General features: G+C 43.0%; 2 protein-coding genes across 3 annotated transcripts; one reads left to right on the plus strand and one right to left on the minus strand.

The window, feature by feature from the left end:
* The first annotated feature begins 2,091 nt into the window (after positions 1-2,091).
* MTIF3 (mitochondrial translational initiation factor 3) lies at positions 2,092-7,387 on the plus strand. Its single transcript, XM_026074326.1, has 4 exons — positions 2,092-3,121; positions 3,830-4,302; positions 5,611-5,756; positions 7,118-7,387. Exons 2-4 carry the CDS (start codon positions 3,840-3,842, stop codon positions 7,328-7,330), a joined length of 822 nt encoding a protein of 273 aa, XP_025930111.1. The 5' UTR covers positions 2,092-3,121; positions 3,830-3,839; the 3' UTR covers positions 7,331-7,387.
* GTF3A (general transcription factor IIIA) lies at positions 7,315-12,433 on the minus strand. 2 transcript variants are annotated; one of them, XM_026074324.1, is made up of 9 exons: positions 12,225-12,421; positions 11,945-12,045; positions 11,291-11,387; positions 11,025-11,113; positions 10,003-10,076; positions 8,605-8,688; positions 8,008-8,237; positions 7,868-7,927; positions 7,315-7,601 (listed from the first exon to the last, which is right to left on the minus strand). In XM_026074324.1, the coding sequence occupies exons 1-9, from the start codon at positions 12,387-12,389 to the stop codon at positions 7,440-7,442; spliced, it is 1,062 nt and encodes a 353-aa protein (XP_025930109.1). In that variant the 5' UTR covers positions 12,390-12,421; the 3' UTR covers positions 7,315-7,439. The 2 variants fall into 2 exon arrangements, with proteins under 2 accessions (XP_025930109.1, XP_025930110.1); XM_026074325.1 differs by lacking the exon at positions 7,868-7,927 and having other exon boundaries at positions 12,225-12,433.
* Between the last annotated feature and the right edge of the window lie 3,661 nt (positions 12,434-16,094).

Genomic DNA, 16,094 nt, shown 5'->3' on the forward strand with positions numbered 1-16,094 from the left:
CAGGTCACGCAGCCGCGCACGCGGTCGCCCGCGCCCGGTCACCGCACACACAGCAGGTCACAGCCCCACGGAGCTACCCCTCCCCCCTCACACCGCCACGCACGCGTACGCACACACACGCACGCACACCAGGTCACACAGCCGCACACACATACACACGCACACAGCCACCCCCACTGCACACACATGCACGCACACTAGGTCATACAGCTGCACACACGTACACATGCACACAGACACACCCACCACACACACATGCACACCAGGTCACACAGCTGCACACACACACGTACACACGCACACAACCACCCCATCACACACATGCACACCAGGTCACACAGCTGCACACACACACACACATGCACACATGGTCACCCCCACTGCATACACACACACACTTACACACATGGCCACACCAGGTCATACAGGTGCACATGCACACACACGGTCACCCTTCCCCCCACCCCAGGTCATGTACTTGCACACATGGTCACACACACGCATGCACAGTCAGCCTTCCCAACCCCCGCAGCCCTCCCAGGGCAAGTACTTGCACACACAGTCGCCCCACACATGCACAACACACATGGTAACCCCCCATACACAAATGGCCACACTGACACATGCGTACCAGGTGACACTGCCAGACACGCAGTCATTGTACCCACACGCACACACGCGTAGGTCTCATGGCCACACACAGTCACACCCTCCCTCACCCCCCACCCCCAGGTCACACGGCCCAGCACACATGGGTGTACACACATAAATGCATCAGGTCACAGGTGCACACCCACACAGTCACACCCGCATACAGCCACACACCCCCATACACAAATTCATGTACAAAATTAAAATAGCATCTTTTTGGCATGGGTTTACATGATGCATGGACAGAAAAACACATGCAAGCAACATATACAAGATGCGTAATATCTTCTCTTGTAACACATGCACATAACTGCAGACACTGAAGCACTTTTCCACGCAGCAGAACATGTCCTCCAAGTGCACAAAAAAACTGTCGCTCCTGCAGCTCTAAGTGTGCATGTGGCCTATCTAATCACTAAAACTCCCGACAAAGTCAGCTTTCCTAGCTAACGTACAGTCCATGAAAGCGACAGAAATGCATAAGGCAAAATACACTTCCATACCAAGTTATATAAAGAAAAATCCTCCCRTAAAAAGTATCTAAAAAGAGAAGGAAGAGAACAACTGAGGCAGGATTTAGTAGATCTAAATAGTAACAAATAATCAAGGAGGGTAAAGGCAAAAATACACGTTTGGCAGAGGAGGAGTAACATTTCTTTAAAATACACTACCATTCCATTGCTGTGATACTGTTAACTTAGGTTTAGAAGTCAATAACTGAAAAAAGACCAAGGCCAGATTCATATGAATGTAAGCTTAATTATAATATGTTATACCAAAGTTGATACCTGGATTATAGTCTGTAGGTCTGTACTGCAGCTGGTTTATGAAACGATATTAAAAATAAGGACTTCTCAGCTTTTGTTTGGCTACACCCTGCACAGAGATTGTGGCATTGTGGCAGCGGTTGCTAGGTTCAGTTGTAGGGAAGTCACCACAGCAGAGAAAAAGCTGTCTCCTGAGAGCCCCAGTTTTGGTCTGGGACACAGCAAAAACAGGACCCAGGGCAGGAAGAGACTCCAGCTCTACCAGCTGCTTTTTAGACTCTGGTATGAACATCCTGGTATTTCTCTTTTGTGCTCTTGTGGCTGGTTGAGTTCAGGATCCTGCTAGAGCACATAGCCAAGTCACACAGTCCTATTTATGGACTAATTCAGTGCTGTCTTAAAATACTTTGTATTGGCTTTGTCCCTATTGCTGAAATTGGAAGCCTCTCCCAGACTCCAAAATTTGCCCCACTAAGTTTATTTGCAGGCAGGCTATTTCACTTGTTCCTGTGCCAACATTGCTTTTAATTATAAATAGTTCCTTCCGCTCCTGATTATTTGCACCTTCTGCATATATATATATATGTGTGTGTGTGTGTGTATACACACATACACATGTATACATGTTTACACAGTCATATATGTATATATTTATGCATGTATATATTTGTATAGAATGCAATCATATTCCTTCCTAAGCCAAACAAGTAACACTCTTGCCAACTCATTTGGTAAGACATGCTCGCCGTTTCCTATATCATCTTTAGCTTTCTCTGTACTTGCTGCATTTTAAACATGGAATACCAAAGCTGCAGATAATACTCCTCAGTTTGCTCWTTATTTGTAAAGTTCTTGCACCTGTTAAAGAAAAGTTATTTCCGAGGTCTCGAAACAAATAACGGTCAGGTGCACCAAAATTGCCAGGGAATTTCCATAAAGCAGGGAGGAATTGGGAAAAAATGCTAATGGAAGAAAAATGTCTGAAAGATCAGTTTCATTGGTCTTCAAATACCAGGCACTCAGTGTATTTCCAGGCCTGTTTTGGAATTATATAGCTTCATGACCACTGTGCCAGGTAGCTTCCTATATAACAATTTATTTAAATTTTAATTTGCAAGTGGGGGGTCTTAGGCAGGTGAATCTGTTGTTTGTTTTCCATTCCACATATTGCAGAAAAGTCTTACTTATGCTTATATTTTTCTCTTCTTTCTTCCACCTCTTTTTCAGTAACATTCTAGCAGAAGAAAAATAATCAATATCTGTGTTTTTACCAGATGGTTTTGGTGATATTTCTACAATAGCGATTTCCAAACAATGTTGTGTAGTTGCACACATTCTATGCAAGAAATCTAAATAGTTTTGAAAAGTGGAAAAAAATCAGCTTATTGTAAATAAGATTATGCCTCTTAATTTCACATTTGAAAATTTGAAAAAAGTCAATATTTTAAATTTCAGATAAAATAGGTTTAAAATTAAGGCATTACTTTAGCTCTTAAGCATGGCTGAATCTGGAATTTCTTTGCATGTAGAGACAGCAGAAACTTTTTTTGGTTACTGAAATAACATTGGTGCATAAGCCATATAAAACCAAGTAGCTGGATTACTTACATGAAATGACATTTGGGAAACTTGTAGTTTGAGAAAAATAAAACTATTTAGGGTCAGTGCTGTGAGAAGAAGTTGCATGCAAGCTATGGAAGATGGTAAGTATTTTCAAGCACATATTTTAATACCAAGGCCAAGGTTTTGCATGGGGGTCTTGCTCTGTGTGGTTGAGGCTTTGAAATTCTAAAACCTTACAAAGCATGGGAGAGTCAGACTGTAGCTGTTGGGATGGCTGCTGGCAGATGCTGCATCGGCTTCCCTCACCGAGTGACTAGGGTGAGTCTAAATGAGCATGCCTTAAGTGAAACACTTTCCAAAGAAGAGTACCAGAAACAGGAAGCAAGTACTAGTGTTATATTTTCAGTCCATTTTTTTTTTCACAAAATATATGTGACTTTAAAAGTGTGACATGCCTTTTTATTTGACTGCAAATCCCCCCTCTTACCCATTGGTTAATCTCTCTATACACACGAGCGGTACCAGAGAAGATGCTCTTATGAGAAGAAATGAACCAGAAGCTTTGCATTCTCTAAAGGAGTTCAGGCTCAAATTTTAAACTACTGAAGATAACATCAACTCTTCATAAATTTTGTTCCACTGGCAGATTTTCTCTCTGGGTTAAAGCCCTCTTTGCTATTGTAAAAATACTGATGACCACTCAGTCTGTATACTTACAGTACATATCTTTGGAAAATAATAGAAAGAGTAGTTTTAAGGATTGAGCTTTTCTGTACTAGAGTCAAGCCTTTGTAATAATCGTGGCTAGAAGAAATCAGCTGATAGAGGTAACTTTTCCTTCTCCCCAGCTTCCTCAGGATGACTACCTTTTGTCTGATGAAACTTTTACATCAAGCAACCAGAAATGAGAACAGATTCACAAGAAGATTCTATGGCACTCTCTTAGCAACAACAACACAAAAGAGAGTCTTTTCTCAATCTTCAGCAGTGGTGCCTGACCCTAGAAAGACAACTGTGTTTGGACTTACGAAACCATTTTGTACAGCTGAAAAATCTGATACAGAACCAAAAAGGAAAGCAGCATTTGGAAGTGTTGGGAGGAGAATTCCATATCGGATTTTGCATGTAATCAATGAGGATGGAGAGAGCTTAGGAAATATGCACCGAGCAGAGGCACTCAGACTTATGGATCAACACAACCTGAAACTAGTTCTGCTTCGTGAGAATGCAGAACCTCCTGTATACAGACTAATGAGTGGGAAGCAGATTCATGAAGAGCAGCTTAAACGCGCAGAGAAGAAAAAAGCAGGTTCCAAACCAGGTATGTGCATTGTTAATATTGTAACACTGAGCACTGCATTAAAATACTGCATTAAAATGCTGCATTAAAAGTGGTTTCAGCAGATTAAATCATCTTACTTGCATTTGTGTAAATCCAAAGCAGTGTCATTGCAGTCTATGCTATTAAGGATTTGCAATGGTGAAAATAAAATTTTGGATTAGTCTAGTCTTCTGCACAGAAGCTTTCTGTTGCTTTCTCAGGATTTACTATTTTGGCATCTGCCGTTTTGTTCGTTTTTTTAAAAATCTATTTTTATTTAAGAGAATATAACCAGATTCTGGTTCTATAAGACCTACTGAATTTCTATTCTCTTATTAAGGCATAAGTGACAGGCAGTTTTTACAAACTTTGTGCACTAGATATACAAAAATTGTATTTTGTCACAAGTAGTCATGAGACAGCACAGTGCTAGGTAGAGGGAGTTTGAGGCCCTTGACAGCTGCTCATTTATAATGCTCCGAAGAGGCCTATTCTTTTACAGACTAGGAGAACAATTTTTTCAGTATTAAACACTTTTCAGTTTCATTTTTTAAAATCACTCTGCTCCAGTGGCTTAACAAATTGAGAGTTTGGCAAGGAAGATCTAGAAGGCATCTGACCCTGTATCCTCCTTTCTTATCCTCAGGCTAAATAAGGTATCTGTGCTTTGGCTAGAGTTCTGATTTTAGAAGAGAGCTACTGTGGTAGTGAGTTTTCTGTTCAAGAACCTACAAAAAGATTATTCAAATAGTAACTACTTCAGAGAATCTTTAAAGAGGGGGAGACCATAGCTTGTTCAAACATATCATAAGGCATCTTATTGCCAGTTGAATACTGCATTTCACTGTTCCCAAAGAAAACGTGCCTGAGATGTCTAATTTTAAAGCTTTTCCATTTAGCTATGTTATGTGCAAAATTTAAGAATTCACACACTGTTTTTAAGTCCAGATCCACAAGGGTGCTTATACCTGCTTATCTTTGTTAGACCTGCATTATGGGTGGTATGAACAAGTTTGCAGTTAAAATAAAAATACTTTGAGCCTTCCAACCCTCAAGGGACCTCCCTCTGTACCCCAAACATACAGTCAGGTTTTCAGTTGTGGCAATGACTGCAAGATGCCAGTTAGCCACCTTCTAAGGCGAGAGTGATACATGCTGACACAAGGAGGTCAGGGTGCTCTGTGTATGAGAAAGTAGCATGAAGGAAGGGAGGGAAGTAGACAAAGCACCATAGGCTGCTAAAAAAGCACAACTAATAAAAGTTTGTCAGATGTTAAGCCAACACTGTTTTAGTTCTGTTTTAAACAGGGCTGGTTCAGAAGGAGTTATCCTTTTCTTCAACTATTGCCAAGAATGACCTAGAGACCAAGACTAAACAGATAGCACAGTGGATTGAGAAGAAATACCATGTTAAAATTACCATCCGACAAACAAAAGATAGTAATACAGACATGGTAAGTGGACTTCTGAGAGCTGGACCGATCAAGTTCATTAAATAGGTGTACCCATGTTAACTTTCCCCAGATGGTACTGCTTTCTTTTTTGAATGTATCACTCATTGCTAAAATGACTGAAGGTCTAGGTCCAATTAAAGTAATGGTTGCCCTACCTGAAGCTGTATCTGTTCAAACACTGCAGTTCTGGAAAAGCAGTCCCAGAGAGACAATCTGAATAATGTTTGCTTAAAAATGCAGTTACAACTATTGGCTTTGACAGCAAAGTCTAAGCAGTTCCTACCCCTTTGCTGCACCAGCTGATTAATTGGGCTGATGGAACTCTGCCATCTATGCCTTAAGCCAGTTTACTCACTGAAGAAGTCATGGTTTTAAAGTTTAGCAGTAAGGTTTAAAAAAAAACAAAAATCAGTTGTTTTACCTGGATTATTTTAATAACCTAACTGTTCTTCTGGAAAATACATCTATGCAACTGTGGCATAGGTTAATTTTCCACTGCTTTGTTGAAAGCTGCCAAAATACTGCATTCCAAGACTGCCAAAGTGAACATATCTATACAGATGTTAGGGAGTTGTTGGCTACTTACCAGCTAGGGTAGTAGTTGCATGGCCTTGAGATTTGTCTTTATTGTCACCTACACAAATGTCTTTTTCTAGAAATTCACTGCATAAGGCAATACTATTTTTTATTCTTTTAATGCGTTTTTGTTGCAATGAATTAGTTTTCCTTGATTCTACTAAAGTGCTGGAACAGATTTGCAGTGTTACTTCATATGAAGGGAACAAAATTTTTCTGTAAAAAGGTGAATCTACAGGGAACGGGGAGGAGGAAGAACTGGATATGGGAGGGAGCAGAGTATATCATGCTGCAGTCCAGATTTAGGTTTCCCTTAAATGCATAATTAAGAGGAAAAATAGAAAAATAATGTGTTGAGAAGTCAGCTTGTTTTATGAACGCAGTGGTTCAGACAGCTCAATCCTATCATTTTTCTGCTAAATTTATAACAATACTTCCCCTTAAAAGGCAAGAAACAGTAATATGACTGATTCTACTGACAAAGGTGGGGAGTGGGATGCAGGGTTGCAAGCACTTGCAGTGAAGCCTTTAAACAGAATGAGTCAGGAAATTAGCCTAAAAGTTAGGAAAAGGCTTAATCACTTTTTTACACCAACTTACAAGTAAAGAACAAATTGTTAGGACAAGACATGTTGAACCACTTAAACCAGGACTAGCAGCTAGCTGGCTTTAGGTGATAGCAGAACCACAGGGAGGAGGGCATGTAATTACAGAGCAGCTTGAAATATTTTTCTACCTGTGTTTGTGCATCTAGCCCTGTTTTTATTTTTTTTTCCTTCTTTCAGTTCATGCTTTTTGATCAGATTTTGAAGACTGGGTCTGAAAAAGCCACTTACCTTTCCAAGCCAAAAGCTATTAAAGAAGGAGTGAGTACCTGTATTTTGAGACACATGTCTGAAAAAGAGTTGAAAGCACACCAGAAATTGGAAGAACAGAAAAACAGTATAGCAAAGGCAGATGAGAATGAAGCTCCAAAATCAAGTGAGCTGAATCAGTGACTTTAATGAAGAGGTGTAAACAATATTAATTTCTTAATAAAAAAAACTGTAAAGTTATTGTCAAGCTCTGCACTGGTCATTCCATAAAGAAAGTTGTCTCAATTAACCCTTACTGCAGAGTCAGAATTTCAACAGCTGGTATTTCATTTTCCATGGGCTTATCCATCGTCTTGCCTTCTGTCAAAATTGCAGCATTTCCTGGCTGTGTTTTAGGAGGAATGTACCCACTCAGACGAGAGGCTAAGCTCCTCTTAAGACGGGAACGCTTTGTCTGGCAGAAATAAATCCAGCATTAGCAACCTAACATATCTATGGAGCAAAGACTGCTCATGTATGTTGGGGGCAGGGAGGGGGATATCAATGAAAAGGCCTGCACTTCATTATTTAAAGTAGTTTCAGAAATTAAGATCCCCCCCAAATTAAATAGATAGCTGGCCTGTTTTCCAGTTGGAAGTCAAATTTTAAAACACTTAACATGTATCTTCCTCTGAAGTGACAGGAAATGCTTAGGAGGATTTCCTCTAGCATATGGCTTACTTTTAAGTTCAGCTTTCTCTTCTCAGGGTCATGTACAATGGTGTGCCTTGCTAGGCTCTGCTACAAGTTGCAAAGAAAAAAGAGTTAGGTTTATCCTTCAGATCATGTGATTCAGGTTAAGGCACTATAAAAATACATACCTTCATTGCAAACACTTTTCCACAGCCTGGATAATCACAAGAGAATGGCTTTTTCTCTTCATGGAAAGAGAGAATATGGCTTTGAAGGTTAAATATAGTTGTGTAAGTTCTCCCACATCCTTCTCTTGGGCATCGGCAAACTTCCCTCTCCACAGCATGTGTTTTTTGATGCTGCTTGAGGTAATCTTTGCGTTTAAAAGTTTTGTAACACTCACCACAGACTATTGGCTCTGAATGGAAGAGAGACAGGCAGAGTGTAAGTTAACAGCTTTGCACAAGAGTTCAGAATCAAACTCTAGCAGTACTCTTAAACAAAGCTAAAATTCACATGAACTGCAGGGAATTCGGAAACTAGGAATACAATAATGCAGTATGAATCATCCAGAGTAGCATTTTCTTCAATTAAAAGTCTAGCCAGAATGGCAACCATTTTGCCTATTAGGTGCTGGAAACCAAGTCTGTCTAGACATGATCACAAGTTGAGGAAAGGCGTTCAGCGAGGACTCCTCTTGAAATTAGCATTTGGTTTCCTATTTGTAAAACAATACTGTATCAAAAGTTAAGTAAATTCTGTTTACTAAAGCATCTAACATTTACCTGTATGACTTTCTTTAGTATGTTTTAGAAGCTCCGTCCAAGTTTTTCCTGTAAATGAGCAGTTTTCTTTCTTGCATGCATAGCCTGTTAGAGACATGACAGATGTTTACAATCTCAAAGGCTTTGACAAACCGAGTCCAGTTTTACATGGCTGAATTCCAGGCTTTAATGGTTGTTCAACATGTTCAGTGTTTGAAAACTAGAAGCGAGTGCTCCTCATCTCTGCTCACACTGCAATATGACAAAAGAAACAGTAATATGACAAGAGACAATGCACCAAATTGGAACATGGGAAACTCATAATAGGTATAAGGAAGAAATCTATCACGAGGCTGGACAAACACTGGTGCATGTTGTCCAGAAAGGCTGCGGAATCCCTAACCCTGGAGAAATTAAAAATTTGGCTGGACATAGCCATGAGCAACCTTCTTAAATGACCCTGCTTTGAGCAGGGTCTTGGACCATATGACCTTCAGAGGTCCTTTCCAACCTAAGTGATTTTAGCAAACTACTTCACCTTGCCTTCAGTAAAACTATTTCCTCATCCTCACCACCTACATACTTTCTTTCACTCCAATATATGAAACCAATGTGATATTATTTATTATTTCTATACAAATACTTGTATTACATATTAAAAAAGAAAATAACTTGACCATACAGTGATACTCCTGAGTCTAAGGACACTCTATCATTCTATCAAACAGATAGGATGGCTTTTAAATGAAACAAGGAATGCCAATACTATTTGAATACCAGGACAGGAAAGGTCAAAGAACTATGAACAACTCCCTATCTTAAGAAAGGAACCTAGACACAGTACCAATCACAGCTTTTCAGATACTCTTCTTAGTCCCATAATTTTTTCTAGTGCTGGAAAGCAAGTTAGCTGTCAAGAGGGCTGCTACACTGCTATCTATTCTTTTCAGGATTAGCTCAAACACATATGTGCCCACCTCCCATCAACTCCACTTAAATACCTTTCACAGAGGTACATCAATAATTTTAAAAATTCAAGCCTGCATGGTTTGCTYGAGGCTCCATAGGAAGGTTATGGCAGAACTGGCAAGTGATCCTAATCTCTGGAGGCCTAGCCTAATGCCTTAACCATTATCCCATCTTCTCTCCAGAAGATAAGTTATTGATAGGGAAGTGTATTAGGAGAGGAAAAATACAACTGAAAGGGGTCTTGAGCTCTGTTCAGCCTGCCGAAATGATGCCATGCCCTGCAATTGTATTGCTGCTGGCTACTCAGAGCAGGTGTTCTTGTTTTGTCTGTCTGGATCATGAGATTCAGACTACTTGCGCATCTGTTATACATCTGTGCATACTACTCACACTGGAAGAAGTCATTTTTCCTTAGCTGAAATATAACTGAAGAAAAAAGGAAAACTTTACCTTCATGTATCTTCTCATGCCGTTTTAGTCGACTTGGAGTAGTAAAGTGCTTTCCACATCCCTCATGATTACATCTAGGTATTAAGTACATTGGTTTAGGATTTTTTCCCCTCACTGTTTCCACATGTTTTTTCTTCATTAAGTCAAACACAACATTAAAGTCAGCAAAATAACCGAAGTTTCCCCTTGCCTAGAGATCTGTTCTGCTTCTTCTCCTTGTAAGAGTAAATTCCATAATATGTTTCAAAAAAGAGGACTCCGAGCCTCCCCACAAGTTACAACTATAATGTTTCCAATGTATACAGCAAGGTAAGCTTTTGGTAAAGAATCAGGCCTTGCATCCCCCCTACACAGTAGGGTCTACAAGTAGAAAACAGAGGTAGAGCACTGAAAGCAAAGAATTTCCATGCGTGCAACCTAGCCATACTAGGCTAGGTCACTAGACACTTCACTTCTCAAGTCGAACACTCATGGAAAGTCCATCTGTAAGAAACAGAAGATTAACTTTGCTTTCATTAGATCTTTACTGTCATGGTAGCAATGGAGTTGCAATGCACAGCTTCTCAAACAGATTAGTCCATCCAAGCCTCACTCACCTTTTTTTTTTTCTTCTTTTTTTTCCCCCCCTCAAATCACTGCTTATTTCAGGGTTAGCGAAGCCACTACTTTTTGCTGGAGAACAGAGGCAACTGTGTATTTCATTACCCTGCAAGCTTTTATGCTTATGTTTCACACTGTGTCAAACTGAAAGCTTTTTTTTTTTTTTTTTTTGCCCTGTGAACCTGTAATAAATCCTACGAAAATGCCTGAAACTCTGAAGTTACAGTACGTCAAGACCGTTGCTCAGAATGGACTAATGAGCAACAGTACAATAAATGTACTCACATCCACGTCTACAAATTCATGTAAGTTTGTTTTGGGTTTTAAATGCCACATCAACAAAAAGGTTGAGAGAGGGCACGTTTTCATCTACAGTGTTTAAATGAAATAGCTAAAGTTCATTATTAAAATTATTCACCTACTTGAAGAGAGGTTCATTGGTGTGTTGGCACTGATGAACTTTAAGTTGATGATGTTTCCTAAAAGACTTGTTACAGCCTTCAAAGTCGCACTGTTCAGGAAATTAAGTTATCATTAGAGGCCAAAAAAGGGAACTCAGTCCACGTTTTTTTTGAATTCCGAATCCACAGCATTTGCACTCGTACAAATATTGCATAACAATTTCACTAGATACATGAAGAGGAGCTTGTTTAGGTTTCATTTTACCGTATGAAAGGTAATTACTCACCACATATTGCTTTTGTTGATTCTCATGCTTGCGTTCAACGTGCTTCTTTAAGTTTGATTTTGTTCCAAATTTCTGATCACATCCATCAGCTCTGCACCTGCAAATAAACTATATTTTCTTATTATCACTCTCAAACAGTAACTTGTTTCCTAAGCAGATACATAAATTATTGGACAAGAAGACCATATGCAGAATAACCAAAACTTACAACCCAGCTTAAAAAAACCTTCTGGTTTAAAGGTAAGAAAAGTCAGAGGTTAAGTTACTGTCAAAAGCTACCAGACGAAACGTGTCAGAGCACAGATTTTTAATAAAACATGTAAGAATTCCTAGCTCCTCATCCATGACATGCAACTATTAAGTGCTTAGTAACAAGAGATAACTGCCCTTCTTCTAATTTTGTATTCGAGGGAGAGCTTTGCCCCTTCCTTTAAGCACTTATTATGGGTCAGTGCCAGATTCAAGGTTTTAAACTAAGAAGATTCCTCAAGTCTCAGCCTGTGCACAAACCATTACAGCAGTATTTAGGATACCAAAGCTGTGCAAGCATGCTCTGTACTATCTGGATTTTCTGCATATCGGTTTTAATTCCCCTTTGTTTCCATAACGGCAGGAGCGACCCATTTTAAGAACTGAAGAAAAAGCTGGCCTTACTCGAACGGTTTTTCACCCGTGTGTGTAAGAAAGTGTCGAGCGCGGTGGAAATCTCGAGTGAAACCTTTACCGCAGCCTTCATAATGGCAAACATACGGTCTCTGCATTAAAAAAGAAAAAAAGAAAGAAAGAAAAAAAAAGAGGTTTGTTCAGAGGTGACAAGTACCTCGCGGAGGCGACGCGCTTCCGGGGGCCGCCTCAGGCTGCGGCTGCCGCAGCGGCGCCGCCGGGCCGGGCCCCGGGGCAGCGCCGCCGCTCGGGTCGCCGCCGCGCGGCTCACCTCGCCCGTGTGGCGGCAGAGGTGCGCGTCCAGCCTCCAGGCCTTGTTGAAGGAGGCGTCGCAGCCGGGGAAGGAGCAGATGAAGGGCCGGGCGGGAAGCGCGCTCCCGCCGCCGCCGCCATCGCCGGGTGGGGACGCGCGCGCCGCCGCCCGCTCCCCGGTCATGCGGCAGAGGCACGTGACGCCCGCGGCGGACGATGCTGCCCCTCCCGCCACCCGTCCGCGGCGCCCAGCCCGGAAGCGCCGGGAGCGGTGCGCGGGGGCGGGCGCCCGGAAGGAGCGGCTCCGCGCGTGCGCGGTCTCGCGGGCTCCGCAAGGCGCGAAAGGGGGCGGGCAGCCAGCGGGACCGCGGGTTCGAGACTCGGCTCCTCTGTCTTGCCCATCTACAGCTTGAAACGCTGACTGTGCCCGTCCTTACCTGATCGTTTCATTAGTGTTTCCCACCCGCAGTTTTAACTGCTGAAGCAATTATTCAAGTAATTGTGCGCTGAGGTGGTGCTGCTGCGATGCAGACGTGGACGCCTGAGCCGCAGCCCTTCAGGCGTGTGTCGCTGTGGGCGAACGCGTGAAGGCCGAGGGGGGAGCCAGCCCCACCGATGGCTGAGCCCCCAGAGACCCCGGCTCTCTTCACAAGCTGCGCGCCTGCCGCAGTGCACGCAGTCGCGTTGTGCAAATGAGAGAGGTGTTTCCAGGGTTTCCTGGAAGATTGTTATAAAGTCACGTGTTTGAGACCGTGCCTGAGTCCCAGTGCTGGGCCCTTGTTTGGCCCTTGATCTTCTGCATGGCTTAGGGGGAATCTCGTTTCTGTGCCTCAATTTGAAAGCAGTGTGTTTGTTCCTTAAGGCTGGTGTACTGTATGCACATTTAGTAACTAGCATAATAGTATCTACAAGATGCAGAGAGATACCGAACTGTCAAAGCACATGCAAAAAAACCAATCATGTTTCTTTAATTACTAAACCAATTTTGTTTCCTTTAAGCTGTCAAAGGTGAGATGAGTTGAAATAAAACTTGCTTATTCAAGACTACAAAAGATACAGGTATGGCCTTGATAGAGAAGCAAAAGATTTTACACTCAAAACATCTTGTAATCACAGAAGTTCAAACTCTGGAGGAACCTTCTAACATACCAAATACCAAAAGAGGAGAGTATTATTCCCAGGTAATTCTCAGACAGAATTGCCTTTTTCCTAGCACTTACAGCAACTAGCATTTCACAGTGAACATCCACCAAAGCTGCATGAACGCTCAGAGGAATTGTGCTCCCACCTGGTCCGATGGGGCTGGCTTTCATTTCATAGTGTGGTGCAGTGGTCTCTCTCCCTTCTCTGGTCCCGTGTGCCGGCTGCAATTTGCTTGGCCTAATCTACCACCCACTAAAGGGCTGTGTGTGGTGCACAGGGTCACATCCTTCTCACCCAAGAGGAGTGATCCTGAAAAACAGCCCAACGGGAAGCTAAACGCTGGTGGCAGCCCAGCTCTGTGGTCCTTTCTCCATCACACTACCGAACACGCCAGACCCAACTGCTGTATTGCTACCAGGTATGGTGCCATCTCATGCATGAGGTGAGGTATGACTATGAAAAGACCAAGAAGTACTTATGCCTAATTCTGGGACTTCCCGCAGAGCAGCCCTCTCAGGCTTTTAGGGGCATGTGGGCTCCACTGCATCCCAGGAAGCCCTGCACAGATCCAAACGGGGCTGACAGCCATGGCCTGCTCCACAATAGCTGGCTATCTCCTGCTGTGGCCAGCTGCATGTGCCGTTTCTCAGCCCTTCCTCTCTGATTCACCTTCTCAGCAGCTCTGACTTGCTGGATCACTGCTGGTTTCACAAATGCCAGGTCACTGCCTGGGTCAAGGTCTTTCCAAATAGTCTTGGTCTGAGTCCTTCCCTGCCAGGGGAGAGGATGGATCCGCATGACACTGGCTGGCCACAGGTCCGGATGAGGGCTAATCTCATAGACCCACGCATTAGCCTCTGCAACACATACCCTACGACCTGACATGCAATTCAGGCATTTGCAGCCCAGACTGAGGTCCCTCTGCTGTCCAGGATTTCATGGCAGAGACGGCTTGTCATCCTGATCTATGATCACACCATGTCCCCATGCTGCAAGAGGACACAACTCAGGAGAGGGGACATGGTACTTCACTGAACTGGAGGGATCTGATAACTTGCACACCACCTCCCTGTTACATGATTTGCCATGTCAGAGGTATCCTATTATCTGCTCTGATTTGCAGTATTTTGAGTGCTTTATTTTTGCAGACAATCCTCTAAATTTGCCTCCTCCATTTGCCCCTGGCTTGACCAAGACTGCCAGCAGGGGTGCAGAGGTGTTGGCTAGCCCTCGTGGAGCCAGCATTAGGGACCTGGAAATCACGTCTTCACATGTCTGTCCAAATGCAAGGGTAGGACAAGGGAAATGGTGTTCCTGCTTCTGGAGCCCCAGTCACATCTGCGTGGCTAATCCTTGCAATGGGGTAAACTTCCCCAGGTATTTCCTGGGGAACTCTGAGTATTCCCTGTGGGTGTTTCCCTCCTGGTCTTCCCTGGCACCCAACGGGTACCTGCCCCTGTGTGGGCCTCCAGCCTCCCGTGATCTCCCCACCTGCTGCAATTTTCCCCACAGAGAGCAAGTGTGAGGGATAGGAGGAGAAAGCAGGCACAGGATAGCAGCAAGGGAACCATCCCTGGGAGAAAAGCTCCCATCCTTCTTTTCTTTATATGTCCCAAGAGCTGGAAAAGCCCGAGAAGACGGTGGTGCTGGAGAAACGGGAGGAGGGAGCAGGGGGAGATAAGGAGCAGGAATCAATCATGTAGGGGCTGGCAGGGAAAGGAGGGGACCCGCAGAGTGAGATATGAGGAGGAGGACAGGATAAGGTGCCTAGCCACCGCACACGGAGCATTGCAGGGAGGGTGAAGACACAAAGAGAAGGGGAGGGGGAAAGGGAAGCTGCCAGGCAGAGCACCAGGATCGCACCAGGCCAGAAGCAGATCACCATGGCCCTGAGGGACATCTCTTATCTCTTAATCTTAGTGTGATTAAGAGGATCGCTGAATCAAGCAGCTGGACCCTTGCAAAGCATTGCCAAGAAATGCAGCTTATTTTCATCTTATTTTCAGAGGAGAAGTCAACCTGAAGAAATTTCAGCTTTTGACAAATACTAATCAAAAGGAAAAAGTTGCTCTGATTTCTTGTCTCAGCATTACAAAAGAAAACACACCTGAAATTGAAAAAAAGTGATTAATCTCCCTTTTTAAGAATTTGCCTCTTAAAAGATGATATTGCTTCAGACCTTTCTAGTACAGGTAAGGAAATAGTATGCAAGGAAGAAAACTTCTGGAAAATGTCACTGGCCATACAGAGAGCAAATATTCATCACATAGGGTTTTGCTGCAAGTTTGTGTGACCATTGCATGCACATTAGGTTTAGAAACATGACAGCAGGCCACCTCTTTCTGGTGGGGCCTGGATGTCCTAGGCAGAGATTTCAGCAGAGTCCTTTGGGAATTCTCATCCAACTTTGGAAATACATAAATAGAGGAAGACTCCAGGCCTGACGGATTTTCATTGTGTTGTGCTGTTTTTTTGTCTTCTGAGCTCTTGAGGCAACTACTGAGGGAGCATTTCAGAGACTTCTGCAGTAGAACTGTAAAGAGCAGTGGGTTCCCTTTGAGATTTGGTCTTGCAGTATTCCACCATGGGAAACCTCTAAGAGGTAAACAAAATGCAAGAGAGAGAAATAAGTCAGTAGATGTAAATTTCCAACACGAGATCCACACTTCCACTGGAGACCTTTAATAATCTGTGATCTGGGAAGGGGCTATAAACAGAAGAACTGAGGCACGAGGCTCCCTTAGAA

This window comes from Apteryx rowi, unplaced genomic scaffold, assembly GCF_003343035.1.
Source record: "Apteryx rowi isolate R43461 unplaced genomic scaffold, aptRow1 scaffold_386, whole genome shotgun sequence".
Lineage (NCBI taxonomy): Eukaryota > Metazoa > Chordata > Aves > Apterygiformes > Apterygidae > Apteryx > Apteryx rowi.

What these genes read in the sequence shown, in the direction of transcription:
- MTIF3 (XM_026074326.1), top strand. Translation starts at nt 3,840, where the DNA reads ATGACTACCTTTTGTCTGATGAAACTTTTACATCAAGCAACCAGAAAT. An exon ending in AAAAGCAGGTTCCAAACCAG is followed by an intron (nt 4,303 to 5,610) that starts GTATGTGCATTG and finishes TGTTTTAAACAG; the next exon opens with GGCTGGTTCAGAAGGAGTTA. An exon ending in AAGATAGTAATACAGACATG is followed by an intron (nt 5,757 to 7,117) that starts GTAAGTGGACTT and finishes TCCTTCTTTCAG; the next exon opens with TTCATGCTTTTTGATCAGAT.
- GTF3A (XM_026074324.1), bottom strand. Translation starts at nt 12,389, where the DNA reads ATGACCGGGGAGCGGGCGGCGGCGCGCGCGTCCCCACCCGGCGATGGC. An exon ending in ACCAATGAACCTCTCTTCAA is followed by an intron (nt 10,077 to 11,024) that starts GTAGGTGAATAA and finishes CTTAATACCTAG; the next exon opens with ATGTAATCATGAGGGATGTG. An exon ending in TACTAAAGAAAGTCATACAG is followed by an intron (nt 8,238 to 8,604) that starts GTAAATGTTAGA and finishes TCTTCCATTCAG; the next exon opens with AGCCAATAGTCTGTGGTGAG.